General features: G+C 46.6%; 1 protein-coding gene across 10 annotated transcripts in view; it reads left to right on the top strand.

Moving 5' to 3' along the window:
- adgb (androglobin) overlaps positions 1-27,764 on the top strand; it is a 39,864-nt gene continuing 12,100 nt past the window's right edge. For 3 of the 10 annotated variants that reach the window (XR_011984139.1, XR_011984140.1, XM_072702892.1), the window contains exons 1-23: positions 7-319; positions 1,074-1,233; positions 1,551-1,643; positions 2,507-2,578; positions 2,900-3,103; positions 5,913-6,052; positions 8,743-8,829; positions 9,139-9,317; positions 11,449-11,540; positions 12,110-12,284; positions 12,651-12,735; positions 13,123-13,225; positions 20,125-20,170; positions 20,731-20,863; positions 21,217-21,280; positions 21,662-21,748; positions 22,137-22,245; positions 22,670-22,802; positions 25,060-25,174; positions 25,469-25,633; positions 25,817-25,949; positions 26,217-26,348; positions 27,586-27,679. Coding sequence is in view for 8 of the 10 variants with exons in the window: in XM_072702892.1 (XP_072558993.1) it covers positions 240-319; positions 1,074-1,233; positions 1,551-1,643; positions 2,507-2,578; positions 2,900-3,103; positions 5,913-6,052; positions 8,743-8,829; positions 9,139-9,317; positions 11,449-11,540; positions 12,110-12,284; positions 12,651-12,735; positions 13,123-13,225; positions 20,125-20,170; positions 20,731-20,863; positions 21,217-21,280; positions 21,662-21,748; positions 22,137-22,245; positions 22,670-22,802; positions 25,060-25,174; positions 25,469-25,633; positions 25,817-25,949; positions 26,217-26,348; positions 27,586-27,679 (2,681 nt within the window). In the remaining 2 variants the exon portion in view is untranslated. Of the gene's footprint in view, positions 320-1,073; positions 1,234-1,550; positions 1,644-2,506; positions 2,579-2,899; positions 3,104-5,912; positions 6,053-8,028; positions 8,482-8,742; positions 8,830-9,138; positions 9,318-11,448; positions 11,541-12,109; positions 12,285-12,650; positions 12,736-13,122; positions 13,226-20,124; positions 20,171-20,730; positions 20,864-21,216; positions 21,281-21,661; positions 21,749-22,136; positions 22,246-22,669; positions 22,803-25,059; positions 25,175-25,468; positions 25,634-25,816; positions 25,950-26,216; positions 26,349-27,585; positions 27,680-27,764 lie in introns of those variants that run through there. The other 7 variants (XM_072702894.1, XM_072702897.1, XM_072702896.1 and 4 more) reach the window with 6 other exon arrangements.

The raw sequence follows: 27,764 nt of genomic DNA, 5'->3' as shown, positions 1-27,764 counted from the left end.
CGTTAACTTAGCTTTTCACCAGCTGAAGTCCCCGCGAGACGCCCAGCCTCTCCCAGCTGACCCGGCACGCGTCCGGCGGCGGGACCCAGCAAGCTCCAGCCGAGCGTTTGATGCCGTTGCTTAGCAACGAGGGAAACTTCGCTGTTTTCGGGAGGCTGTCGGGTCGAGTTCGAGCGACCGCCAAGGTCATTTTTAATATTGCGGAGTATATGTCTTATAACTTTTAGCGTATTTAAACAATGTCGAGAGCAGCTGCAAAGAAAAGAGAGAACTCTTCCAGTCGAGTGGCTTCATCCCAAGGCCTGGCGTCGTTTAAAGAGTAAGCGAGACCCGCAGGTGCCTGCCTGGTTACCCGAGAAAATAGCGGAACATGTGTCCTCTGTGAACGGGTTGTGGAAACTAGTTTACTGCGGGTTACTTAGACTACACCAAAGGAACAGTCAGTTAAGAGCCGTCATTATTACGGGAGCTGTTTTACAGTTGGAGTAAACTGAGACAGAATAGACTGTTCGTAACATCCCAGCTGAGCTTTGACTGTATAGATAAACATATGTATGATAAATGTGCACATAAATACCACCTCACCTCATCGCCAGGTGTGTCTCATCTGAAAAATAAATGTTGAACTGGTAGCCAGTAGGATAGATATGGATGCAAGTTAGGTGGGGCTTCAGCGATTTAATGAGACTTGCTGTCGGGGTGGCTGGAGTGAGATTTTAAATTCGAAACAGGTCTGCACATGTATGTAACATTTTATTACCATGTAAATAGTCTGTAGGGTTTGCAAACTACCCCAATGCTTTTGATGTAGCTAATTTTTGGTTTATAATGGAATAATATAGATACGCCATAAGATTTTTTTGCATGAGTGCTTTGAATTTAGTGCTGCATTGTGCCCTTCTTTAAAAAGAAAGTTAAACTTATAGTTTTCAGTTTCAGTCACATAAAACATTATGCATCAAACTGTCAGCTATCTATAATGGAATAAAAACCCACGCAGAACATATACCTTCATTTTTCACCATAGACTCCCAGTGTTTTATTTTCTGAATCTGATTTGCTCTGGCTAACAGAGCATCGTCTCTGCTGGCCAGCGCCTCCGAGGGATCAGGGGAGCCCCGGAAGGGTCGGTGTTCGGTCTGGCCCGAGTGGAATGACGCCGAGATCAATTCGGAGAAGTGGGATAGTACCAAGGGCTCCAGAGATGGAAAGGCAGGGAAAAGTCTGTCTCTGGCGAGTAACAAGCCTCCACCTAAACTGGATGAAAGCTCAACAATGCATAACGTCTTCTTTTTGTAAAATCTTCCATGAATGTAGATTACAGGAAAGTAACATATGCAGTCTTTTCTCTTGCGCTCTGCTTTTGTTTGTGCTTTCATGGCTGAAACCGCCCTGCGTGGTTCTGCTTATAGACAAACATGGGAAAAAAGTGATGAAGTTTATAAACAGCCCACCCCGCCCACTGCCTAGTTGCCCTAGTGGGTGAGCAGATGTGTCTAAAACAAGCCAGTGCTCCGCAGCAGCCGTGACACTGAATGTTTACCTCGCAGCCTGTCTTCGAGGACCCCGAGGGGAAGATCGAGCTGCCCGGGTCCCTGAGGGTCTGCTCCTGGAGCCGCCCGCTCGACTTCATTGCCCCCAAGGTGGAGTCATTAAACAGGCGTCTCAAAACGAAGTCTGTGGGGCAGCTCTGAATTTAGGGCTACATTGCACCTCAGTGATTATATCTGTGGCCTCACACCCCCATGCTTGGGGGGTAGAATCACATCTTCACTCTGTGCGTGGAGTTTGCATGTTCTCTCCGTGTTATGTGGGTTTTCTTCCTGTACCCTGTTTTCATCCAACAATCCATCCACGATATTGTAGCTAGGCTAATTGCTGTCTCCATGTCAGTGTTTCCCAACCCGGTCCTTAGGGATTCCCCGACAGTCTACGTTAGCTACGAGTTATTTGTGTGTATGTGCAGTCCCATCCAGGGTATACTCCGTGTGTACGTGCAGTCCCATCCAGGGTATACTCCGTGTGTACGTGCAGTCCCATCCAGGGTATACTCCGTGTGTACGTGCAGTCCCATCCAGGGTATACTCCGTGTGTACGTGCAGTCCCATCCAGGGTATACTCCGTGTGTACGTGCAGTCCCATCCAGGGTATACTCCGTGTGTACGTGCAGTCCCATCCAGGGTATACTCCGTGTGTACGTGCAGTCCCATCCAGGGTATACTCCGTGTGTACGTGCAGTCCCATCCAGGGTATACTCCGTGTGTATGTGCAGTCCCATCCAGGGTATACTCCAGCCTTGTGCCTTATGCAGCCTTGGATAGGCCCATTACCCCCCCCACCCCCACTCTGACCATACTAAGCAGTTGAAAAATGGATGCTACTTAATTTCTTAAATATGTGGGTAGGCCTGTTAAAATTGACAGATGCAGGACTTAAAGTGTGAGACGCAGATATATAAAAATACGTCACATTTGTTTTTGAAAATGTTTAATCTCTTTCATTCCAGCCACCTGTTGTGGTGGAGAATGAATCCACCTTTGACATCACGTCCGCCAATGAGCATTTACTGTGCAGCGAGGTGAGCTCCGCCTCCTTAGAATCACACACGGTATAGTTATTCTTCGTCTGGTGCCCTATGGATGTCAGCAGACCTGCTTTAGCTTGTTTTATTAGGCTCTCATGCAGTCAGTTGGTTTAATACCCCAGAGACGCAGCTCTGCTGATGTTACAGTCTGGCTAAGCTCAACAATGTGTCCATTTGTGCATGATGACTGCAGTTAGCGTCGCTGGGCCACAATGCACAATAATTTCATCTGGCCTCAGTAGCCTCTGTCTTAATTTCGTTCCCTCATCTTGCCGTGTCAAACTTTGCTGGACTTTGACGTGTTTTTCCTCAAAGCTCATAAGGCGGATAATCAGCGAAATCTACATCGTGTGGAAAGTCTGCAGCAGAGGTGCCAAGGAGGGCGAGTCGGATTCACCGGAGCCCCGTGACCATGCATGGAGCCCGTGGGAACACATCTACTCTCTCTGCAAGGCATCCAAAGGCCACATGCCCCTCTACAACCCCTACGGGAAGTACGTGATTCGGCTCTTTTGGATGGTGAGCCCCGGCCTGTGGTTCTTTTAGCCAAATCCTTCTGCTAAAGCCTGTAATTAATCAGTTGATTTTTTTAGATGTTCACTGCCGTCCCTTACCCTGTTGCAGATAAACGCATTGGACTGTAAGCTAGCATCTTTTAAGAAAGGCAGCTTGTGGAGGTGTTTTCTCTACGGTGCTTTTCTGAGTGGTCGCATGTTGGGTTGTTGGGGGGTTGGTAGAGGAAAGCGCAGCCCCCAAATGTCCAATTTGCACCACAGCGGGCCTGGGTAGTGGGACTTCTAATAAACACCTTAGCGATTGGAACCTTGAGCCCGGTTTGTAGGCTAATAAACTGAGCAGCACGACTGATTATCCGACAGAAGCTTGGCACTGCCGACTGGGGGCCGAGCTTTTTGCCCTGCCTATAATCTAAGGATTACTGGATTGATGCAACAAGGGAGAAGGGTCTTACTTATGAAGGGAAATTCAACGTATGTGCAGAATGCATTAAAATGCACCGTTATCCCCAGATATGTTTAAAATATAGGAGGAATCTAGCTCTACCATTTTAATGTCTGGTAAGCTCAGCTGAAAATCTTCTTTGAACTTCTCCGCAGTTGTAACTCCTTAATTTGCCGTTTTCTCTGACTCTGTCCTAATTTTGTCCCGGCCAATCAGCTCAGTTTTCTGAGCCAATCAGCGCAGCCCTCAGCTCACTGCTCAGTGCCGCCCATATTATCCCATCCATAGCAACACCTCTCTCTTTATACCAATGTTATCTCATTTTACTGGTCAGGCTCCTCTCTGGATTCTTGCTATGATTTCCTCCCGTAGTCTAAAAGCATGTGATTATGTGAACTGGTGTTTATAAAAAGATCTGTGGGTAATTTTTCGGCCCTCGTTGGGAGTCGGTCGCAGGTTCACCTCACCCCAACCCTTTACCAGATAAGTGATTATACAAGATAGATGAAAGAATGCAATTCAGACTTGAGTTGAACACAATTAGCTCCAAAACTAGCGATTATCATGCTCCACTTATTAGAAGAACTAAGTACAGGAGCAGATCTAGGTTGGTCTAACATATATAAAGCCTTTTCACTCTCCATGTACTGTAGTGTTTTCTCTCAATAAACTAAGAAGATTTTGACAGTATATTCTCTAGCTTCCACCCAAGCTGGTTTTAGTGTCATTCTGCTTTTAATCTTGACAGTTTATTAAAGCCTTATCACTTTGAAAAAGGCAGATATATTTAAATTACTCTTGTCAAACTCCTTTTTTTCATAGTATGTCATTAATGATGCATCTTGCATTCTGTCTCCAGGTTTGTTTTTTTTTTTTTTTTTTTTTTTTTTTTTAAACCAAGAATTTGCTAAGGAGGTTGATTTGTGGTCATGCGCCAAGGAAAGATTGGTGACATGGGTACTTTATAAAACACACCCAAGTGTATCAGCCATGAAGTCAGGATGGCATGTGGTTTATGCAGCGGGTTGCTCAAAGCCATGCATAGTAGGACACACCTTCAAACCACACACATTCATTTTTGTCCAGCAGCCAATGTGCTGCCATGAATAGACAGTTATGACGGGCAGTGATTGGGGTTTGCCCACTGCTTCATGAGAAGGGCAGGCATCCACTATAAGTTTATGTATTGCATAGCTCATATACATATGTACAAATTGTTGCACAACAGGTAACATTTGCCTGGAAACATCTATAATTAAGTTAGCTGAACAATACCTGCCTCTGACGATATAAGCTATATATTGCTTAAGTGTAAATTACCAAGAATAAACCCCTATCATGGTAATTTAAATGCAGATAGTATCAACCTCTGCTTCTTCGCCCATTCTGACAACAGAGATAAGCAGAAGCTCCAGATGACTAGGATCAGCCTGTCCCTGTATATGATTCTTCTTGTTACCGCATGCATTTGCCCGTGAGCACAGGAGTCCCCATGGATTTGTGTCACGGGTTCGAGCGGACTCGATTTCCCATTACAGCGTTGACCCGGGCTTCCTGCAGGAGACACCTTGAGGGCAATTTGAGTTGCAGCTGTTTCTCTTGCTTGCAACGCTGGGTTATGCTACCTGCTGCTAATGGCACTTAGCTCCCGCTAGCAGTCGGAGCTTCTCCGCAGCATGGGCTCTGCTGAGCCGACGCGCAGCTGGAGAGCAGCCCCCCAGAATTAGAACTTGTGCCTTAAAAGCGAGGAGGAGTCGGGGACCTAATGTAGCGAGAGCTCCTACGACATCCAAAATAGAGGGTTGTCGTTTGATGGATGGAAGCCTTGTAGATGGTGCAGCTGCTTCTAGAATATGCCGTGAAATTTTGGCATTGGCATCCATCACTCCTAAGGCCTTCGGGTCAATAAAATGGAGAGGAAGACTGAGGTTGTTTTGCTGTTTTCGGTCTGAATAAGTTGGCTGTTTGTCTTTGCTCCCACAAAACATTTCAGGTTCCGTCACTAACTTGTAACAACTCGATGGTTATAATACACAGCTATTACGGTACTCAGAGTACTGCCAGTGGAGTGCAAAGTCTGCAACTGTGTTATCTGAGAAGCTCAAACTTCTTGCTCATTTGAAATTGGACCAAACCGGAATCTGTAATGTATATACAACATAATGTATTTTAGCAAAAGACCTGTTTTTATTAAACCAAAGTTTTAAATGGTTTAAGAGTGTCATTTGAAGAATACAGGAAACTCCGTGTTAAATCATTCGCTTATGTATCTGCCGAGTGTAGTTTGAGGATATCTAGTAATTCACAGTTGTTATTCTGTAATGAAAGGGCAAATGGGTCAGCCTGTGAAGGCATCACTGCTCCTTAGGGCTGCTGGAGAAAGATCACCGTGGATGACCTGCTTCCCTTTGATGAGGAGAACAGGATGCTGCTTCCCGCCAGCACCGTGCATTTCGAGCTGTGGCCGATGCTTCTGGCTAAAGGCATCATCAAGCTGGCGAACACCGAGTGAGTCTGCGGCCCCAGCACAGACCTGTGGGACCAGGGTTTCCGCCGTGTGGAGTTTGCATGTTCTCCCCCGTGTCCTTGTGGGATTTCCTCCAGATATATTCCACAGTCCAAAAACACGCTGAGGTTAATTGAAGTTGCCAGATTACTGTAGGTGTGCATATCTGAGTGAATGGTGTGTGAGTGTGCCCTGCGATGGGTTGGCGCCCCATCCTGGGTTGTTCCCTGCCTTGTGCCCTGCGATGGGTTGGCGCCCCATCCTGGGTTGTCCCCTGCCTTGCGGTCTTAGCCTCCGATAGGCTTCAGACCCCCCGTGACCAGAGGTGGAAATTTCAGGGAATGAAAGGGCTCCTCGTTTCAGGCCTATGTCACTGTGTACACATCACAGTAAACCTCCTGCATTTGGGTTTTTTGAAGATGGTTTCCTTCTAAATCGCTTACCAGTCAGCACATAGTACAGTAATCCATGCATTAGACCACAGACCGAGCTCAAAAATTTGTGTATGTGGCCCATAGGTTATTTTAAAGTTTTTTTTGTGGGGTGAAAGAATACATTATGGTATTACACTGTAAAAAATACAACGTGGCTGTTTTAAAATGGATTATTCCCTCTTGGTCCTATCCATAGCCAAAACTAGAGATGCTAGAAATAGACACAGTTAAATACAATATAGGCAGTAAAATGATAAACTAATGAAACTGGTTTGATTAAATTGTCTTCACTTATTCACATGGAGAGCAGCTGGCCATAGACATATGTGTTGCCGTAAACCACAGACACCGAATGCTGACGGATTATGAAACACAAACCTGTTTAGATATCTCTCAGGATGCATTTAGACAGGCTAAAGGGCCATGCATTTAATTCTGTCTTTCATGGCTGGCTTGTATGTCAGTACCCAGCATTCCGTACGGTAGCCTGGGAATCGGGAGAGAAATGTGAATGTTAAACCAGTGCATGCAGCAGGTGTATGTTAGGTGCGATGGGACCCCCTGCAGGTCCGACCAGGAGGTCAAAGTTCAACGGTGTATGCTGGCTGTCCCCACTAGCAAGGTGAGAGGGTGCCTTAACTTGGACCAACAGCTAAATAGTCAGCGTTACGGTTGGATGAAGCAGACACTTGTCATTTTGTGCTGTACACTTGACGCCATGCTGATATTGATTGTCACAGCTTAGCTGGAGGTCAGTAGCACAGGTGAGAGAGTGCGGGGAGGGTGGGCATTAGGAAGACACCCTAGACCCGCGTGTTTTTGGGATTGCAGGTGCAGAGAGGGAGTGCCTGCCTGGGGGTGCACGAGACCAGCTGGTACAGTGCCTCTGGTTAGTAGGTTGGCTAGGGATGAAGAATTCGCCATTTATCGTTTAGTGATCCTAGGAGGATTTGCTGGTCTTTTCTCTTTTCTCATTTATACGTCACTTAGCAAAAAAGTGTCTGTTAAATAAATAAATATGAAATCCACCCATCCATCCATTTTCTATCCACTTATACTGGTCAAGGTCGGGGGAATAAATGCAAATGATGAATGTAGAAATATAATGTTATCATGTGAAGGTGCTTATGTAGAGTGGAGATCCTTGGAAACATTTCATGGAGTGTCTGATCTTGAATGGTGATCAGAGGTGGTTCATGGGGTCATTCTGGGCAAAAAGGGTACATAGTCGGCTCAATCTAGAGAAAAAGCAAAGAGATGCCTGTCTATATTACTGTATTGCTTAGGGGGCTGGTCTATTTTTTTTAAAAGCCTGGGAGAATACTTCAGGTGACAGCAAAAAAAATCAAGCACGGAAGAAATAAATGCGAGGTTGAGTGAGATGGTCACGTCTATATGGAATGTCAACAGGATGTGCAGTAGGACGTCTAGAGATTTCTGCACTGCAGGAGAACGTGGAGTCAAAGGAGATCAGTCACTAAACCTGCCTGCAGAGGAAGCAGCCATCTTTTGGAAATAAGGTGTAGGACGTCTACAGCAGGCTGGAGGTGAGGGAGGGGCAGCGGAACAGTGGCGGTGCTGAAGACTTTCCAGCTGCGTCAGGTCATTCTGAAGGTCACAATAGCAGAGGCTGAGTGGAAACCAGGAAGTTTCTCCCAGTACCCAAATGGGCCTGGTCCTAAGTGCACCATGTCTACATCACGTTTCCATGGTTCAGAAGGAAATAACGAGAAATCGTACTTTTATAGTAGCGTGCTGCTGAACTATGGGTTGAGTGCCACTATGACTCAGTGGAATTTGGTGAGCTGACTGCGGGCCAGAAGGCCTGCTTAGATTAACCGCAATGAGCTACGTTCCATTAACTCGCGGTGCATGTGGAGAGCAGGCCTCACTCTGCTGCAGGCAGGCCCAAGCTGTGAACGAAGGGGAGGCGGGACGTGTGCAAGGCTGTAGATCAAGTGCGGTGTGGCCGTCAGCATGCAGGATCACAGTGGCAAGTTAGGGTGCTGCTCTTGTCTTTTTAATGTCTTTTGTGCAGTTTCATTTGTATATGATACATATGTAGATTGTTATTTTTATTACCACATTTACATATGAGCCAAAATTTACAAAAAGTTGTTTACTGTTAATTCAATTCTCTTTTTTTGTGTATCCTTTTCTCGAGTGCCGTGTCGTCCTGGTTTTGCTCTCCAGGAGCACATTAGGTGGCATTTCATTAAAGCACGGTTCCGGTGCATGTCCGCTGTGACCTTTCCCAGAGTGGGCCCAGGCCAGGCCCGGGAGATGGCCGACTTCAGCACCGTGCACGCGCTCACCGGCTGGCTCCCCGAGGTCATCCCGCTGCAGTGAGCCTCCTCGCCACTCGTCTCTGCTTCTTGGGAATGCTTTGCCATCGTCCATACCATAGGGGATGGGGATTCTGTGGGGGGGGCGGGGGGTGCCATGGAAAACAGTGGTACAGAGAGATTATAGTATATAGAGGTTATTTATATGTATATTAATTAAATCACTGGAGGTCTTAGTTTATCCCTGGAACAACTGAGAAGCCTGCATTTGCCTCTCTGACATATTTTGTTTAGCGGTTACCTGTTACCAATATGGTGACAGTCTGTCCTTGTCACCGCACTTGACCAAATGTGAATATGACCTTACAGGACTGGGTACCTCAGTAAATTGTGGGAATTCCTGACGGAGAGCGTCCCGAAGTTTCAGCAGGCAGAGCGGCCAGAGGAGGCCCCATCGCCGAAGGAGGCGGCTGGGAGGCGGAGCTCCACGCAGAGTGAGCGCCAGAGCCAGTCGCCGACGGAAAACAGAGGCTCAGACGCAACGGGAGGTGGGTGACTGGACCACATGGCGTGTGTGCAGCTGTGATACGTGACGTCTCAGCATCAGGCCCGTAAACCATCATGTGCTCTGCTCAGCATTTCCCAGTTTTACACTAATGCAGTATATTTCCTGTTAACTTGAAGCTGGTGTATGGTTCGGAAGATTTGTTTATCTTTCTGTTAATTTATTGTGATGACTGGTCATTCAGACAAAACAGCTATGTTTGTTATTTATTTGGCCAATTTTTTTATGTAATAAAAGTTGAAATACTAGAACTTGTGGCCATAGGTGGAAATTAGCGGGAGAACATTTTAAAATGAATTTGAGAAAACACTTCTTTACACAGCGTGTAGTTAGAGTGTGGAATAGTCTTCCTGCTAGTGTAGCGCAAGGTAAAACCCTGGATTCCTTTAAATCAGAGCTAGATAAGATTTTAACAATTCTGAGCTATTAGTTGAGTTCTCCCCAAATGAGCTTGATGAGCCGAATGGCCTCCTCTCCTTTGTAAATTTCTTATGTTCTTATAATAAAATCTACAAAAACAGGATTATTTTCTAGATTGCACTGACCTGATTGTCCGCGGTTTATCAAACCGTAGTATTAAACTATTTACAGTATTTCATTCATAAAAAATAATATCGATATCAGATATGCATCATATTTTCCATTGAATCACCTTGGATACACCTTGCATAGCCTGTCACTGCCAGATGCCCCAGTGAGCCCCATGGCAGGCCGAACTGGTCTGGCCTGCAACGGTGTACTCAGATCTTTAGGCCCATAGTCCACCTGCTTGTGTTCCAGGCGTTGGCAGTATGGCCTGGTCATTAACTCCTGGGTGTCTTTAGTCCTCGTTAATGTCTCCTTCCTCAAGGATGGACTCAGCCAAAGGCTCCCCTGCCTCGGCGTTAATGACAGTTACGTGCCAGCTGTACCGCCGAAGACCGTAGATAAAAATGATGACTGACGGGGAAAAGGCAAGCTTTGTGGGTTAAGGAGAGAAAGCCGGTCCATGCTGGCTAGTCCGTCAGAACCAGGGGAAAAGGCAAAGGACGGTGAAGCACGTGACCGTGCGTACGTTCAGGCAGATCTCTGCAGAGATCAAATATAGCTGTTTGATTTTATATGTATAAAAATGCCTCATTATTACACATGTTATATGTATTATTAATTCTCATCTCACATAGTATAGGATCAGAAACCATTCTGTGTTTAGAGTGCAGGGTGGTTGAGGTTCACCTGGGGGGGTTGAGGTACACCTGTCTCGCATGCAGCAGGAGTGTCTTTGCACCCTGCAGGGGTGTCATCTCACAGTCCATCTGGAGAGAGATGTCACCCTTCAGACCTCATGCCTGAGTTCCGGTGTAATGACGGGGCAGCCCTCCGACTGCCTCCCCTGCATGAAGTGAGTCCGTGGTGCTCGCTGAGGAGAGCACAGGCCACCTAAGCCATCAGCTCAGTCTGCTGTGTAGAAGAGCTATAGCCGCTCCTTTAATGAAAGGCCTGAGAAATGTGACAGGCGTAGTGGACTGAGGCGTGAGAAAAATCCAGATTATTATGAAATATAATTTAATTTGGAGTGATATGACTTATTATATAAAATTGGCTTAGAATTCCATAAGCCTTGAATAAAAATCAACCGCCATGGTTAACAATGATTAAAAAATAAAATCTTAAAAATTGATTTGAGACTAATATAAGAGTCCTTTTTTATAACACTGCCTTAATCTAATTTGTTACAATTCAGTAACTCAATTTAAGTATGTCATTCAAGGGTACAATCGCACACTCCTGGGATTTGAATGGAAAATGCTTGGTCACACGGCCATTTAATTAATTCCTGTGTTATTTAGTGACACGTTGTTAAGCTAAAGGAAGGGACATTCATGGCCAGAATACCTGTTGTCATGGAAATGAATACTGCCTTCACCAGTTTATTTTATCATAATTGTTTCTAAATTGATTTTGCTTTGCTGTTTTGTCATCATCATCACAGTAAAGCTTAACCAATTAGAGAGATAAGAGAGGACAATATGTACTTTGATTGGGACAATTCTAACAGTTGGGGAAAATAACTGATTTTTTAAAATCCCTGCTGATCTAGGCACCTGACCCTCTGCCTTCTAATAACCTTTTAGCATGCACACAAGCACTAGTGGCGCAGATAGTGATCTGTGCCAGCTACCAGCCGAACTACCTGCTGGAGAAGACTTCAGTATTGGGGCAGATGGTAAGTGTCACGCCCCGCTCCGTCCGATCCTAATGTGTGCCACGCCCACCTCGTTACCTCGTGTTCATCCCTGGTTGTGATCACCTGTGTCCTGTTATGTCTGGCTAGTCTTTTGTATTTAGTCTGTGTCTCAGTTAGTTTCCCCAGATCCGTAATTGTATTGTCTGTAGATGTCCGTGCCTGTCCGTCCCTCCCTTAATAAAACCCCGTTTACCTGACTTCCTGGCTGCTCTCGCCTACTTCCACGGCTCGCCTACCATCCAAACGTGACAGAATGGCACCTCTTATATACTCTCTCTTTCTGATGACGTTCTACTTGCAGTCCCTCATGGACTGGCATATCTAACCATCATGGGTTATAGCGTATTGGACCCATTTCGGAAGACTGCTAGTGCTGATATGGCCCCCCCATGTTCATTCACGTAGGCAGCCTCTGTTTAGCTTTCATGTGGTATGACCATTGTAACCTCACAAGGTATCACTCAGTGCGTTGCAAATGTTTTGCCGGCAAGTTTCCAATTAGGATGAGCACTTATTGTCTGCTCCATAATCTATCCCCATCATCTCAGGCAGACTCCTCGGAGAAGCTGAGGCGATATGGTCTGTCTCAGTTACACAGCCACACAGTGCTGGTGACCAGAACGAGAGCCTGTCCCCTTATCGCCCCACCCAAACCTCCACCTGTTCCACGATGGAAACTTGTGCGGCTGAGGAAGCAGATGATGCCAACCGACGAGCCCAAAGGTGACGGGTTTCTGCTCCATCAGCGTCACCGAATGGCAGCCACGCCGCTAATGCCATCTCGCCGCAACACGTAACTTGTTTTGTAAGGCTGTGGAAATGCAGGTTTTAAAAAACGTTGCTTATCAGAATGTGATTTCTAAAAATATGTCAAACATTTCGGTGCTTCATCTAGATTAAAGTGGATGTTCATTTTATATCAGAAGTCGGTTGCCAGTGTACATCTGCCGGTCGGACTGGTGTTTCTTCACAGAAATGAGCGACAGCACTTGTAGCGCTCCTCATTGGCATACCTTAAATATGTACCCAGTTTAGAATGCAGTGTTATTTCTGTCATGTGATTTGTTTGGACGCTGCTTGTTTCCACAGAAACGCCCGTTCTGAAACCTGATCAGTTCATTGAGATCTCAAGCCCCTTTCTGAATAGACTAACAGCAATCGGTAATCCAGAGGTGTAAGTACACAGTGTTTGTTTTTTTTATCCGTTGTTGGTAGACTTGTAACCTAAGGCAGTCAGCTCAGGTGTTGGGTGGAGGGTCCTGCTGAAATTCTCCCAGCCAGCTCAGGTGTTGGGTGGAGGGTCCTGCTGAAATTCTCCCAGCTCTTATTCTGACTCTACACTCCTAACCCCACCTCCTCTCCTGCCTAACCCTAAACCGCACCCCAACTCCTAACCCCACCTCCTCTCCTGCCTAACCCTAAACCGCACCCTAACTCCTAACCCCACCTCCTCTCCTGCCTAACCCTAAACCGCACCCTAACTCCTAACCCCACCTCCTCTCCTGCCTAACCCTAAACTGCACCCCAACTCCTAACCCACCTCCACTGTACCCCATGGCAGACGCAGCTGCAGCTCCACCCTCACCTCCTTCTCCGAGCTGGAGGAGCCAGAGGATCAAGACCTCCCACACGTGGGGGGTGCCGGCACATCGGACACCATGGAGGTGGGTGGGCTACGGACTGAGTGTGGGGGAGTGGGGGGGACACATTGCTAGACCTAATTTTTAGAGATGGCTTTCTGAAGAGATAAAAAATGTGAAATTGCAACTTACCACCATTCTCCCTGGAGACGTGTGCCAGATTCACTGCCAGATCAGTCATGTAACTCCCTGTCACATCGCTGCCACTAAGAGGGCATTTTATTATGGAATTACACAGCTCTCTTCGACGGGGGGCTGCTGCGCCTCGCAGGTCATCTGTGCTCCCTCCTAAATATGGACCTGTATGGTTTCCTTTCGCGGCTTGAGGGAATTTCCTTTGGATGCATGTATTCTGCAGGCTGGCTCGCCGTTTGGTCACAGAGAGCTTGTTACTCAGGAACAGATTCACTGTAGCTGAGATTAAGCACCAAATTAGACCAATTTACTACTACCTGGAGGTTCATAGTAACAGCACATATTCCAGAATGTTCTCCAAAGGGAAGATAAACCTTCGCATACACTGTATATTCGGCAGAATAATAAAGGACGGTAACATTCATTTGCTTCAAAATGCAATGACAGGACATTTTGGTTTGTGTAAAATGTTGTGAGATTGATCTTTATTCGAGCAGTGAATTGTCCCCCTGGCTCCCCCCTCCACACCCCATCCATAAATTAGAGGAACTGTGCCTGGTGCCTGTACTGGGACTGGCAGCAAACTGCTGAAGGATGTTTGTAGTAGCTTAGCAGCGAGATCTGACCAAAAATAACACTGTGCTCTTTTTTACAGTTTCTGTTAATGCTGTTGATTTTTTTGTATTCAAGCACTTCAGCTCAAGTGTGTCACTCAAGGGTAGTAATTACCAGTCGGTCAAGGGACTCCCCCTGGTTTTCGAAATCGATTGCGGGAGTTACCCCCCACCCCCCTTTTTGACTCAGTAGCTCCACAGATTAATTTCTTTGTAAACGTAGCTCTCACTGTATGGGTATGTGCTTTAGGATATGAGGGTATGCGCTCTAGGGTTTGGGGGTATGTGCTCTAGGGTATGAGGGTATGTGCTCTCAGGTTTGAGGGTATATGCTCTCAGGTTTGAGGGTATGCGCTCTAGGGTTTGGGGGTATGTGCTCTAGGGTATGAGGGTATGTACAGTACGGTATGAGGGTATATGCTCTCTGGTTTGAGGGTATGTGCTTTAGGGTTTGAGGGAATGTACTGTACGGTTTGAGGGTATATGCTCTCAGGTTTGAGGGTATGTGCTCTTGGGTTTGAGGGTATGTGCTTTAGGGTATGAGGGTATGTGCTCTACGGTTTGAGGGTATATGCTTTATTGTATGAGGGTATATACTGTACGGTATGAGGGTATATGCTCTCAGGTTTGAGGGTATGTGCTCTTGGGTTTGAGGGTATGTGCTCTCAGGTTTGAGGGTATGTGCTCTATGGTATGAGGGTATATACTCTAGGGTTTGAGGGTATGAAGGGTTCTTCAAATCTGGACCTCGATTCCAAATCTAGGCCTCTTTTTCAGTTCTCCCAGGTAGTTTAATAACTACTGATTCTGATTGGGCACTGAGGATTCAAACCCGGGTCACGGGTAAAGGAAGGCTGGAAAATCAGCAGTGCCCAGACCTTGAAGACCGTGACTTGAATAGCTCTGCTCTAGGGTATGACATGCCTTCAGGGACCCCAAAACCTACAAAGATCTGGACTTTCAGATCCTTTTCAAATCCTAACCCACTGCGCCTCCTACTGAAAGTGAACGAGAGTGTGTGCTCTTATGCCCTCTCCACTGCACTGCGCACCACGATGAGCGCCTCACCCTGGTAGCACGAAGCACAGAGCCGCCCGGCCCGTATGTCTCTCCAGCCGTCTGCCGAGTGTCCCGGGCCTCGGGGACACGTCTAATTGCGAGTATCTCCCCAGAATAGGGCAGGGCCCTCCAGTGAGTCAAAACCAAGAATCCAGCACATGGTTATATAAAGGGAAAGGTCATGTACTCTGGCAGCTTAAAAAGAACAATTAGATTATAACTCATCAGTATATTCATCTCCCTGAGCATCATTACGACCCATTCAAAGGCAGAAATAATTTCCCTCTTGCATAACTTGCCACACATGCACCGGTGTGAGTGACATCATTTAATCGTTGACTAAATGCCGCTTCGGGTCACGTGTCTGGAGTGACTAGAATATCTTTTGTTTCGTGACAAATGCGCTTGATTTTCTTTTTTGTGTCTGTCAGCCGATCCACTTTATCCAGAACCTAAAGCCCTTTCTCTTTTCCAACTGAAGTAAAGCTGAATAAGATCGACCTGTTAATCAGGTTTTAATGAGAATGTTTTGCTTAGCATTGAATCCCAGCACCGAACCGGCAAAAGTGCTACACCATCCCTTTAAATTAGCTAACCCCCCCCCCCCCCACCACCACCACCACCACTCTTCCAGTCATAGCCATGATGTTTAGATGGAAGGGGTTAGGAGCCTGGGCTTCCTGTTTTTTGTTTGCAGTTTATTAATACAACACGGTTTTATGAATTGCATAAAGAAAAACACTCGATTGATTTTGAGGTGGTAGGTGGTTGACGTACTTTACTAGAGTGCTGCAGGTTGTCCCTGCAGTTACAGGCAGAATTGTTAGAACTCTTGAGCAAGGTGCTTGAACTGAATTGGTTCAGTTCGTTCTCCAAACACAGCTGAATGTACGAAATAATTTTGAGCACTGTCAAAGTGAGCTTGAGATAAAAATATCTTCCAAGCAAACAACTTGATGTCAAAAACATGCCTTTTTTGGACAAATATCTCAGCCCTTGAATCACATTGAAAAATAATTTCATTTATTTTGTTGTGGGTCACTTAAAAAGAGCTGTGTTTTCAGCTGGCCATTCACAAAGAACAAAAGAACATTTTTTATTCCAACAGTAAAATTTAATAAAACATATGTTCTTAATTGGAAGCCCTTCCTTTGTAATTGATTGGTCATCCAGGTGCAAATGCCCAGACAAACCCCCAAAACACTTGGCTAAGTACTTCACCCTTTAAAATGACACTTGTACTGCACTCACTGTATTCTTCACGCGACGGACAGAAGGTGTGTGTGTGTCTGTGCTTTTTTGCTGATGCACCTACGTCTCCTGCTTTTGGAATGTGTGGTGCTGCACTTACTGCCACGATAGTGAGGACACAGCTGACATCTTGCACTTTCTTTTCTGGCATCTGTACCCACCTGGGATCTGAGCTCCCAGCCATAGAAGGAGCAGCGGGGGATCAGGGTAGCCGGCGTCAAAACTGGAGTGTGGCAAGGAGTACAAGGCGCGCACTTTTCCCTTATTTTGCTGCGGGTTTGCTTCGATATGGAGAACATAAGCACTGCGATCAGGCACCTCGGCACGGCCGAATGATCAGCGATGGGGTGGGTTGCTGTCACCATATCCAGCGAATCAGCCCCTTCTTTTGGAGGAACTATAGTCCGGGAAGATATTTGCTTTACATTTCCTGGGCTCAGGGGTGCGTCTTTGGGCATTATGCTCACATCAAGCACATTCTTGTTCTTCTTGGGGCAGTATGACATTACAGTAAAACGTTCAGAGAGAATCAATTTTGAAGAATTAATAGGTTCTGCAGGATATTAGACCCTTAAGCCACTTCCAGTACTACTCACATCCACTGATTTTTTTTCCAGCTAGACATGGGATTTTCTCATATAGCTAAGGTGGTTCTTCCCCATTTCCACTGTGTTCCATAGAGATACTACTCTAATTGATTTATCTAATGACCTATAACTGATAACACAAAACCTGTAGCCTATATAGCTGGTAGTCATTCCAATCAAGTGAGTTCCACGTCTCCATTGCCTTCCCATAGAGTTAGGTGTGCAGTGTAACCTTCTGTATTGCTTGATGTGTAAAGTTTGTTAATATACTGATCCTGCTTCTGGATCTGATTGACTGTGAGCCTTGTGCAACGTGATTTATTGTGCAGCGATTAATATATATACTTCTTTTAATTTATTTTCAGCAGTGTTGCATTCGAGTCCACCTCGGTCGAGTCCGAGTCAGTAACGTATTTGTGACAAATTGAGTCAGAGTCCAACCTGGGGGGCGAGTCCAAGACAAAGCTCCACTACTGTAGTTGGGTAGCCGAGTCCGAGTTCAGAAGTTGAATTCCAGACCATGAATCTGAATTTAAAAACCATAGATTAAAAACCATAGATCTAAACAATTTATTTGAAGTCATTTATAAGTATTTTTTTAAGAATTAGAAATAATCCACTGCTTCCTGTAGTAATGAGTAATTTTACTGTAATGTAACTGTTGTGATCGCTGTCCGACAAGCAGGCAGGATGCGGGGAAATGATCAAGCGGGCAGACGATGGTCCAAGAATACGGGTTTATTCCAGACGGGCAGGACAACACGGTTACTAACATTAATGACGGATCTAGGGATACTGCCACAGACGCGGACTAAATACAGAAGAAAAGCCAGGATTCACAGGAAACAGGTGCACACAATCGGGGTAGTACACGTAGGTCATGAGGGGCGTGGCACACACGAGGATCGTACGAGCCGGGCATGACAGTAACGTCCTGTTGAACACATTTACAGTTGGTTCTGAAACTCAATAATATGTTAGAAACAATACAAAGTTCCATTATAAGGCTTTAATAAACATACACACAATGTACCTGAAGGTAAAGTGCACACAGAACCACGTAACACAATATATGATTTCACTCTCCACACTACAAAAACAACTTATTGCTTTTCAGAAATACAAAGACTGTGAAACATTTTATGCCTTAAATGTGCATGATGGGGTGTGATTATGATGGTGTCACATCATTTTTACAACTACCTTACTGGAAGCTACAACGAACAGGCGTAACATCATTGATTTTAAAATGTGCCCCAATAACGTAACTTAAGTACGTATATAACAATGTGTAGCTAGCTAATGTTTAATGTGTTTAGTGTTTAGTGAGTGACCCGGCATAAGGCTCCTCTGTCTGAAAAATTGCTGGTTTGATTCCACTCCCTGCAGATCAGTCACACCACCGTTAGGCTCTTGGAGGAGGAGCCAGAGACAATTGAACATAGTTGTTGGACATAGTTGTTGAACATAGTTGTTGAACACAGTTGTTGGACATAGTTGTTGAACATAGTTGTTGAATGTTTGTAGGGGCATTAAGCTACATACGGACTGCACGCCTGTTATTGGCTTGGCTAGAAGATTTTTTGGGTCGCGTATGTTCAAGTCTGAATCAAAATTGAGTAAAAATTCACCTAAGTGCGTGACAACTCTGATTTTCATTTTAAGATAAAATGCCATTTTTGAGTTATGAATCAATTAAAAAGAGGTAATTACTGAAAGATATTGAAAAAGTTGTTGCTTAGATATATCACTGCATAGGTATATTTTTATTCTATTCAATGAAGACCGTAAGCAAATCCATTCCGCATGTCGTCCGTAGCAGAGGAAAGGAACTGGCTGACTGATAGTACATCCATCCATGGAACCCTGGCCAATGTGCAGGTTTCAAAGCGAAAATGCTTATTATGGCAACAGACACAGAGTGAAGTCTGAGCTCCGGGAGACGGTGTGATCTTCACAGCCCCTCCGAACGTGACTCATGGTCCCTGTGAGTCATCCAAGGCTCCGGCTTGGGAAGCACGGAGTGAGCTTGTAATTGTCATTCATATTCCAATCGCAGAGCTGGGTAATTGCTTCGTAATGAAAGGTTTAAAGGTTTTTTTCTGTTAATTATATTAATAGATGTAAAAGTGAAGCTATTCAACTTTCCACTTCCAAGCCTTCCCTCCAAAGGCTGTGGCACTTTGATATACACCATCACGTACTTCTCGTGAGCATACAGTACTGTGAAAAAGTCTTGGGCAGACAAAAGGAATGTTTAAAGCTATTTATCTCGGTTGTAAGTGTATATCTGCTCAGAACAAAAAAAAATGCAATTCAACATTAGAACATGCAAATTAAGAGTAACATACAGGGATTTCTTCTGTTCTCCAGAACGTCACTGATATCTTGCTGGATGGCTAGAGAAACCTTAGTTATTCTCTGTATTTGTTGCATTCTACCACCAACTCATAATTAATTTACTTTTTTTTTAAAGTCAATGAGGTATTGATTAGCCATATGAGGTGGCGTAGGGGTTGAGTCAAAAATTCATGGGTGTGCTGGATGTGTCCTGCGAATGCCGAGGTGTCTTTAGGAGAGGTTTGGAAATGGCTAAGCTGACACATTTTCAAACATAATAACATAGTTTTACATGAAGATGATATAAACGCCATTTTCTTTGACTGCCTAAGACTTCTGCACAATACACCTTCATGAGAAATTGCTACAACTTTGTAACAAATATTTTTTTGCAACATTTGGTGTTTAAAGCATTCAATGTAACAGACACCATACATACCTTATGAAATGGACGGCACAAAAAACAGAAAAATAGTCATGTTTTTTTACTTCCAAGAGTATAGTGGTATTGTTTGGAGACTATACCATACTATATACCACATACACACACAGAAGTTTACTGCAAATGTTTTATCAACCAACTTTTAGTACTATAGTTAGTGTCATACCTTTCTGAAAGGGCGTAGTCCTTGCTTTCTTCAGAATGGATTATTGGAGGTGCCCTCAGGTGCCGGTCACCCGTTTAGCGTGAATCAGGGCTCACAGGCTCTCTTGATGTGTTGCCAGCTGTGAGTATATTTCGGCCTACACTGGTCGTGTCTCTGCTCGCCCCGGGCAGTTCTGTGTGGCCCTCCTTCTACTCTGAGAAGCTGCTGCCGTACAGAACAGCGTGGCCTGTTTACATGCTGGGCTCGCGACCTTGGACAGATGATCGCTCTGGGGAAATAAGTGGTAATAACTGCACATGGACCATGTTCTCCACATTTTGGCTTCTCAGGGAACGGCGGCAGAAGACAGGAGCGGAGAGGAGAATGCTGGCAGCGGTAAGAGGTCCTGTGTTCTGTTTAACACCCTTAGCCAGACTGGGTTTACCCTGGAGCATCCAGCCATCCACCCACCTTCTGTTCTGGGATCTGGAGGGCCTGTAACCTCTCCCAGTCAGCACAGGCCACAAGCCTGGGGCCCACCCTGGCCTGTGTGCCAGTTACCCAGCACCATTCTATTTAATTATCATAATTACACTCAGTCTTCATTAGGCTCAGAAGCTGGACAGATAAATAATTAAGTGCATTTCCTACACATTCATCAAGTTCATTTAAACTTAATCTAATAAATATTTTGTCTGGAAATGTTTATATTGAAAATGTTATCCAAGTAAATTTTGTGTTGTTTCTCTTTGTCATCGCTTAGCAACACCTGCAAAGGGTTTCAGGAGTCAACAACAGGCATTTCCCTCTTCACTGTGTGGCTTCGTCCAGATTATCGGGTCTTAGGGGGCAGGAATCCATCTCATTTGCATCCCCATGCCGATGGACATGTTGGCATTCGTTTCTGAGTGTTTCATACGGAACCCCCTCATTCCCCATCCCCTGTTCTGATGTAGTTCCCGCAGATCCAGAACGCCACGATTCTTCATCTACAGCAGAAAAGTCCAAGTGGACCAAGGGGATGAATCCAGTGGAGGCCACACTGCAGGAGACCTGGCTTGATCTGGACGACTTCGTCAAGTGCTTCCAGTAAGTCGGGTGCTGTAGTCAGTGACACCCCAGACTGCCATCGCAGTACAGGTGGTATGTCATTGTTTCGTTATGTGGGTAACACTTCACATTAAGGGACACAAGTAACTCAGTAAAAATAAAATAAAAGTAACTCAGTAACTATTCAAGTACAATCCACAAGCAAATATAGTAACGGCATGGAATACATGAACCATTATGATCGACTAATGATCGAACTTGACATCAGAATTTAACTAGCACTTAGTTTCTGGTTAATTAATGCATTAAGTAAGAGTGTACTACTACATTATTTGTGCCCCCTCAAGTGTTACTGTTATGTGAGTAAATCTCTTTCTCTGTGTACCGTTTAGGATACTCCTGGTTTTTCATAAGCCTGACACATACACTAATTGCTACCAGAAGTCCAGTTTTAAGGTAAACGATTCAGTCAATCACTCATTGTTTTATGAAGTGTCCGGTAAGTTTAGTAAAGCTTCAATCTAGCAGGCTAGTCAGAGTTACCAGTATTAACTTGGAACTTTTATATACTAGACAGAGCAAAAGAGCACAGAGAAGAATGACATGCAGTGACATAGACTGTTAGCAATGGGCATAAAGTAGAGAAAATGAAAGCTGAGGCCGGCTTGTGTGCTCGCCGCCCCGCAGAGATTTCACATTCTGTAAGATCCTGCCGTATTGTTCAGATTTATTATTGATTAGGTGATAGCAGCCTGGGTTCCTCTAAGCAGCTTCAGGGAGGCCGCCAACGTGCTGCGTGCAGCACAAACTGACCCACAATGGTTTTGTCTCCATCAGAGCACCTCTGCCTCCAAGGCACCGTCTACAAGCCTGTCGACAGCCAGCGCTCAAGCCGTGCCCGTCAAACCGCAGGCGGCGTCTTGGGTAACTACATGCACGCCGGTATACTTGAGACACGGCCTTGCAAATGAATGATTACTGGTGATCCACTAGGTCTTGGCATTGAATGGTCATTCATATGCAACGGCAAGATGAGAACCGCTTGTTTTACATAATTTATAAAATCTGTGTGTATTGTATTAACATTTTTATTTTAATAGTGGCCAATGCTTGTTTGTGCAATAGAAAAGCGCTCTACATTTGTTTCCTGTGAAATTGTAAATGCGATTGGCCGGAGTTCAGTCCCAGACACAGCTTCACGGATGCCTTTTGGCCGTGACAGCCATCTGTCACTTCCCCTGCTCCACCCACATCACTTCAAACGCTCGGTATGAAAGGTCAGCCCAGTGCGTGACACACGTAATGGCGTCAGTCAGCAGATGACAAGGGGATCCTCTTCCTGCTCGTGGACAGTCTGCTGCCTTCCCAAATCTTGATAAGCTTCTCGTCGCTGGCCCACTGGGGCGGGACCCCAGATGAAAGTAAGGGAGCGTTGGGGTAAATGTATTGCATTTACAAATCTAGTAGCAGTCTAGGGCACAAACTCTGCCTTATGGAATAGTGAAAGACTATTTGGTAAATATTTTGGGCAGTCTGAGTTACAAAGTGATAACACTGCTTTGAACCTTCAGTGAAGACTAATAACGGTCCATTCAGCTTTAGATTAGTTCCAGTGCATTATGGGAAAATACTCTAAATGTTTTGCTAATATTTGGAAGATCTTAAAAAACCCTTCCTCAGGCCATGGTATTAGCTGTTATTTTGCTTGGCAAACTTGGTAACATCACTCCATGATGTTTTATTTTCTGGAAAGCAGCAATTACAAGGGCATATTATCTGAAAATATCAGGGTTTTCTCTTCTTTCTTTCATCCCCCCTCACTCCCCTCTTAACATTCCCCTTCAGGGAAGTACGCTTCATGTCAGCCTGGGCTCCTGCTGGCCAGGCCGTTCTCCTGGAGGACCGTACAGTTTCAGCTGCCTGTCCTGAACATCCAGACAACATCCACCAAGGCAGCCCTGTTATCCCTTCCGCCTGGGTAAATGTCACACGCGGCAGGTCATCCTTCTCACCATTCTGATTTGCTGATTGGTCCTCTTGTGACAGTTTAGTGATTGTTTGCCCTCGTATCGACTTTGATTGGCCCCTCGTGTCGGTTTGGTGATTGGTCCCCGAGTGTCGGTTTGGTGATTGATTGGTCATCTCGTGTCAGTTTGGTGGACTGCTTCCCTCATGTCCGTTTGGTGATTGGTCCCCTCGTGTCATTTCAGTGATTGGTTCCCTCATGTCGGTTTGGTGATTGGTCCCCTCGTGTTGGTTTGGTGATTGGTTCCCTTTTGACACTTTGGTGATTGGTTCCCTCATGTCAGTTTGGTGATTGGTCCCCTCGTAATCGGTTTGGTGATTGGTTCCCTCATGTCAGTTTGGTGATTGGTCCCCTCGTAATCAGTTTGGTGATTGATTGGTCTTCTCGTGTCAGTTTGGTGGACTGGTTCCCTCATGTCCATTTGGTGATTGGTTCCCTCATGTCGGTTTGGTGATTGGTCCCCTCGTGTTGGTTTGGTGATTGGTTCCCTTTTGACACTTTGGTGATTGGTTCCCTTGTGTCGGTTTGGTGATTGGTTCCCTCATGTCAGTTTGGTGATTGGCCCCCTTGTGTCAGTTTGGTGATTGGTCCCCTCGTAATCAGTTTGGTGATTGGTTCCCTCATGTCAGTTTGGTGATTGGTCCCCACGTGTCGGTTTGGTGATTGGCCCCCTTCTGTCGGTTTAGTGATTGCCCCCCTCCTGTCGGTTTGGTGATTGGTCCCCTCATAATCGGTTTGGTGATTGGTTCCCTCATGTCGGTTTGGTGATTGGTTCCCTCATGTCGGTTTGGTGATTGGTCCCCCCGTGTCGGTTTGGTGATTAGCCCCCTCCTGTCGGTTTGGTGATAGGTACCATGTTGACAGTTTGGTGATTGGTTCCCTCATGTTGGTATGGTGATCGGTCCCCTTGTGTAGGATTGGTGATTGGTCCACTTTTGATGGTTTGGTAATTGGGCTCCTTGTGTTGGTCTGGTGATTGTATCCCTTTGTTTTGTTTTGGTGATTATTCTTCTTGCGCCAGACTGATTTTTTTTTTCTTCTTGTATGGTTAGATAAGTGGTCCCCTCCTATCTGATTGGTGAATGGTCTACTGTTTTCAGTCAGGACACTTGTCTGTCATTCATTTTGACCCAGTGTGCGTTCTCTGTTCTGATTCTGTGGCTCACTCGGTGTGAAGAGAAGTTGCTGAGAGACCCATGCTTTTCCTTTCCCTCGGCCTGTCACAATTGCTCTGCCTCTGCTGCAAGCTTGTTCCTATCAAAGGCAGCACTTGCAGTGCATGTTGGGAATTGTTTTTGGCAATCAAAGGACTTACGGTGAAACAGGCAGTTTCCTGTTTCAGGGACAAACCAAGCGATATAAAAGAGCAGCTGCATTGTGCTGAGGCAGAACCATATTAACGCTGTTCTCTGCCTTTCCCTCTTTCTGTCTGATCTTTTATATGATGAAAAAGGTTCAATTAAGCTGAAGCACTTCGATCAAAGGTTCAACGGCAGACCCACCCAGAATCTGTCTCCATTTTCAAGTTCCGATCTCCCATCTGCCTTGTCACATCTCATGCGTTGAACACTTATTTAGAAAAGAGGGCTGCGATCGCGTCGGAGATGAAAGCAGCGACGGATCTGGCTTTTATCCCAGCGCGAGCGAGTTTGATTAAATACTTTGACAGGTATTGATTTCCATTTTTCCTGCTAAAATGCAGAACGAAGCACTAAACGGTTATAAAAGGCTGACCTGTCGAACTGTGCGCCGATTCAAAGCCGTTAGAACGTGTGACAGCTGGCCGTCTATAAATGGATCTGTGTCCTAGAAGAAGGAAGCCTAGATTCCGAGGTCAGGCAGAAGATACATGCCTACAATTACGCAGAGTAATGAATAGAGTTCAGCGTGGTGGGTGCCGTTCCCCCCCCCACGTCCCTGAGCACGGCAATCAGCCAGTTCCCTGGAAATCTTTCACTTAGCCTTTTGTTTCCTGGTGTTTATTGTAGCATTTTTGGCCCCTAATCAGATTGTCTGTGCTCTCGCCATTGTAGGCCATCGCTTTAGTTCGCTTACATCCGCCAGTCGCCCGCAGCGGCCTTGGTCCAACCTCGGCACGCAGGGCCACAGCTCCGAGTAACGGGGCTCTAAGTGACAGCCGTGATGTGGCTCACATGTGGCCGTCATGCCCTTCTGCATGTGACCCATGACTGCCTCGTCCCCCTGTTAGGCGCCGGGTGCTGCGTCTGACCATCCAGGCTCCTCTGGCCTATCATGTCACCCTGTGCAGCGCGGCGCCGTTCCTGTGCGAAGACGAGGATGCCGTCATGGCACACCTGAGCAAGGTGAGCGACCCAAAGTCCCACACGCTCTGTTTGTCCGTAGCAGGCACCTGTCCATGCACTCCTACTCTCCTTTTATAGATTTCGGCCATTGCACAAAGATATCCACAAAGTAAACAATAATTTGTGGCTACAAAGATGAATGGAACCAGTTATAATTAAATATGTATCTTGTAAGCTTTTGTCCTCTTGTGGACAGCGTCGATTTATCCGCAGCCCGAGGTAAACAGGAAAGGTGAATGGGATGAGGGATTTTTCCAGTGCCGGCCTGTCTGTCATCTCCACTCCCCCACACAGGACAGCGTTGGGTTCAGGGAGCAGGCTGCACTGGTCCTGGGGGCCCTGAGCAGAGCGGTGAGCGTGTTTAGCAATGCAAGTGAGCTTCCGGCCACCATGAAGGAGCTGGGCTTGGCCTGCCGGCCTCCGCTGCTGCAGGGAGGGGGCTGTGGGGAGCATGCCCAGGTGAGGCCAGGGGCGGGATACAGGGGTGGGGTACAGGGGCGGGATACAGGGGTGGGGTACAGGGGCGGGGTACAGGGGCGGGTACAGGGGCGGGGTACAGGGGCGGGTACAGGGGCGGGGGATCCCCAGGGGCCTCCACACGACATGCCAGCGCTGGGCTGCAGGACAGTGTCGTCTTCCCAGGTGTTTAGCGACGCAGTTTTCCACATGGTGACCGTAGCGCTGAACCGGAAGCTGACCGCAGAGGAGGCGTTTGCTCTCCAGGCCCTGCTTAGGGACCCCTCGGCTGGGACTGGTTTCCTGGAGCACAGTGCATGTAATTAATGCGACGAGGCGCTAATTCTCTTTATTTGTGTAGCAGATCTATCGATCTGTCTTTCTCTCTGTCTGTCTAACTTTCTGTCTTCTAACTATCTTTTTATGGCTTTCGTTTTTCATACAAACTTCTCACACACGTATGAGTCATTGAAAGGTTACATTCAGTGTAACTTTAAGTAGAGTAATTTTCTTAAGCGTACGACAGCTCCTGGGACTTGGGGATTCTGGGAGATTTTCGAAGCTCATGCTGTTGTGCTCCACATAGCCTCTGGTGCAGAGATCCCAGAGCCGTGGAGGAGCAGAGAGGCCACAGCGAAGGAGACGGCGGCCGCCAGCGTCCTGCAAGCCGGCTGGAAGGGGCTGCACGTGCGGGAGGTCATTCGTGCCTCCCAGCCAGGTCTGTAGGGGCGGCCGGCACCCTGACTGCGGCCATGCGGCCATGCGGCCATGCGGCCATGCGTTCCTCTGATGCAGCGACACCATGTGGTCACTGTAGGGGTGTGGCAGTAGCATGGGCTCCCAACCTTGCTGCCGGCGTTAATCAGGGCAACCAGCCCAGAGCTCACAGAAAACATGTTTTTTTTTTTTTTTGCTTAATGTGTTACGAAAAGTCACGCTGAGCATTGGTCACCTGCAGTTCCATGGGCTGAGACACACAGCCGCCCTCACAGGCTCCGTCAGGGTGAGTTCAGGGTGAACGCTCATGGCGCAGCCCAGGCAATACATCATCTAATATCCCCCCCAACCCACCCACCCAGCCTTCATAAAAACGTCGCAGTCGCGCCATCAGCACCCCCAAGGTCTGGCATGGTTGCTCCAACCCTCCGGCCTCTGGCATATCGATCACCCGCGCCACCGTCTCTCGATGACGCCGATGAATCCTGGCAGGTGAGGCGGAGGGGAACCGGGGAGAAACCTCGCAGCCACCCCCCCCCCCAACTCACGCTATTTCCAGCCGGTCTGCCAGGACGTCTGGGGGTGCAGCTATTTCTGACCCAGGCCCGGGGCTGCCAGAGCGTCCTGGACCCATCACATCAGCAGGGTCTAAGTTCAGACGCACTGGCCCCCAGCACCCGGGTCTCAAACCCACCACCCCTCCCCATTCTAATGTTGTTTTTGTTCTGGACGCGGTGAAATGAGGCGTAACATTGAACCGAGCAGATGACCTCGGCAGCACGACAGTGAGTGGAATTTAACCATCAATAGCATCATTTAATGATTGGTGAAGCTTGAAATTATGGCAGAATTTAGTTCAGGACTGCGTCGTAAATGCTGGTATATACTCACCCACCCTCCGTCTAACCGCTTATCCTGGTTAGTAGGGTAAACACTGGTATATACTGTAGCAGCTCGACAATTGTAATTCTAAATAGATATTTATAACCACAATAGAGCTAAAATGTTCCCACAAAAAAAAATCACACTTAGGACTGTTTCATATGAAGCAAATGGGCACCTCAGTCAGAACCACAGAATGGTCTGGCTGTACCTGCGGTCCAACACAGCCTCTGCGGGACAGTGAGCCATCAGCTCTGACTCACCGATCACGCATGTCTGATGGTGTGTTCTGGTAAAATCTCAGTGTTGAGTGGTTTAGACGGTGATGCGCATTCTCTGCCGTGTGCGATTCGAAGGTATGGCGGAGAATGCTGGCATTTCGAAGACGCTGCGTGACATCTGGGCTCTCGTGGAATCGGACGGGGAGAAGCACGCCGCGTCGTTGCTGAGGTATTTTTAGAGCCGCCATCACGAGCGCCGTATCCAGACCGTTCGCCGCCGCCACTAAGCGTGGGAGTCACGTCGGCCAGCGGCC

This window comes from Paramormyrops kingsleyae, chromosome 19 (assembly GCF_048594095.1).
Source record: "Paramormyrops kingsleyae isolate MSU_618 chromosome 19, PKINGS_0.4, whole genome shotgun sequence".
NCBI classification, from domain to species: Eukaryota; Metazoa; Chordata; class Actinopteri; order Osteoglossiformes; family Mormyridae; genus Paramormyrops; species Paramormyrops kingsleyae.
The sequence above is the reverse complement of the archived record's forward strand: the minus strand, read 5'-3'. Positions and strand labels throughout refer to the sequence as shown.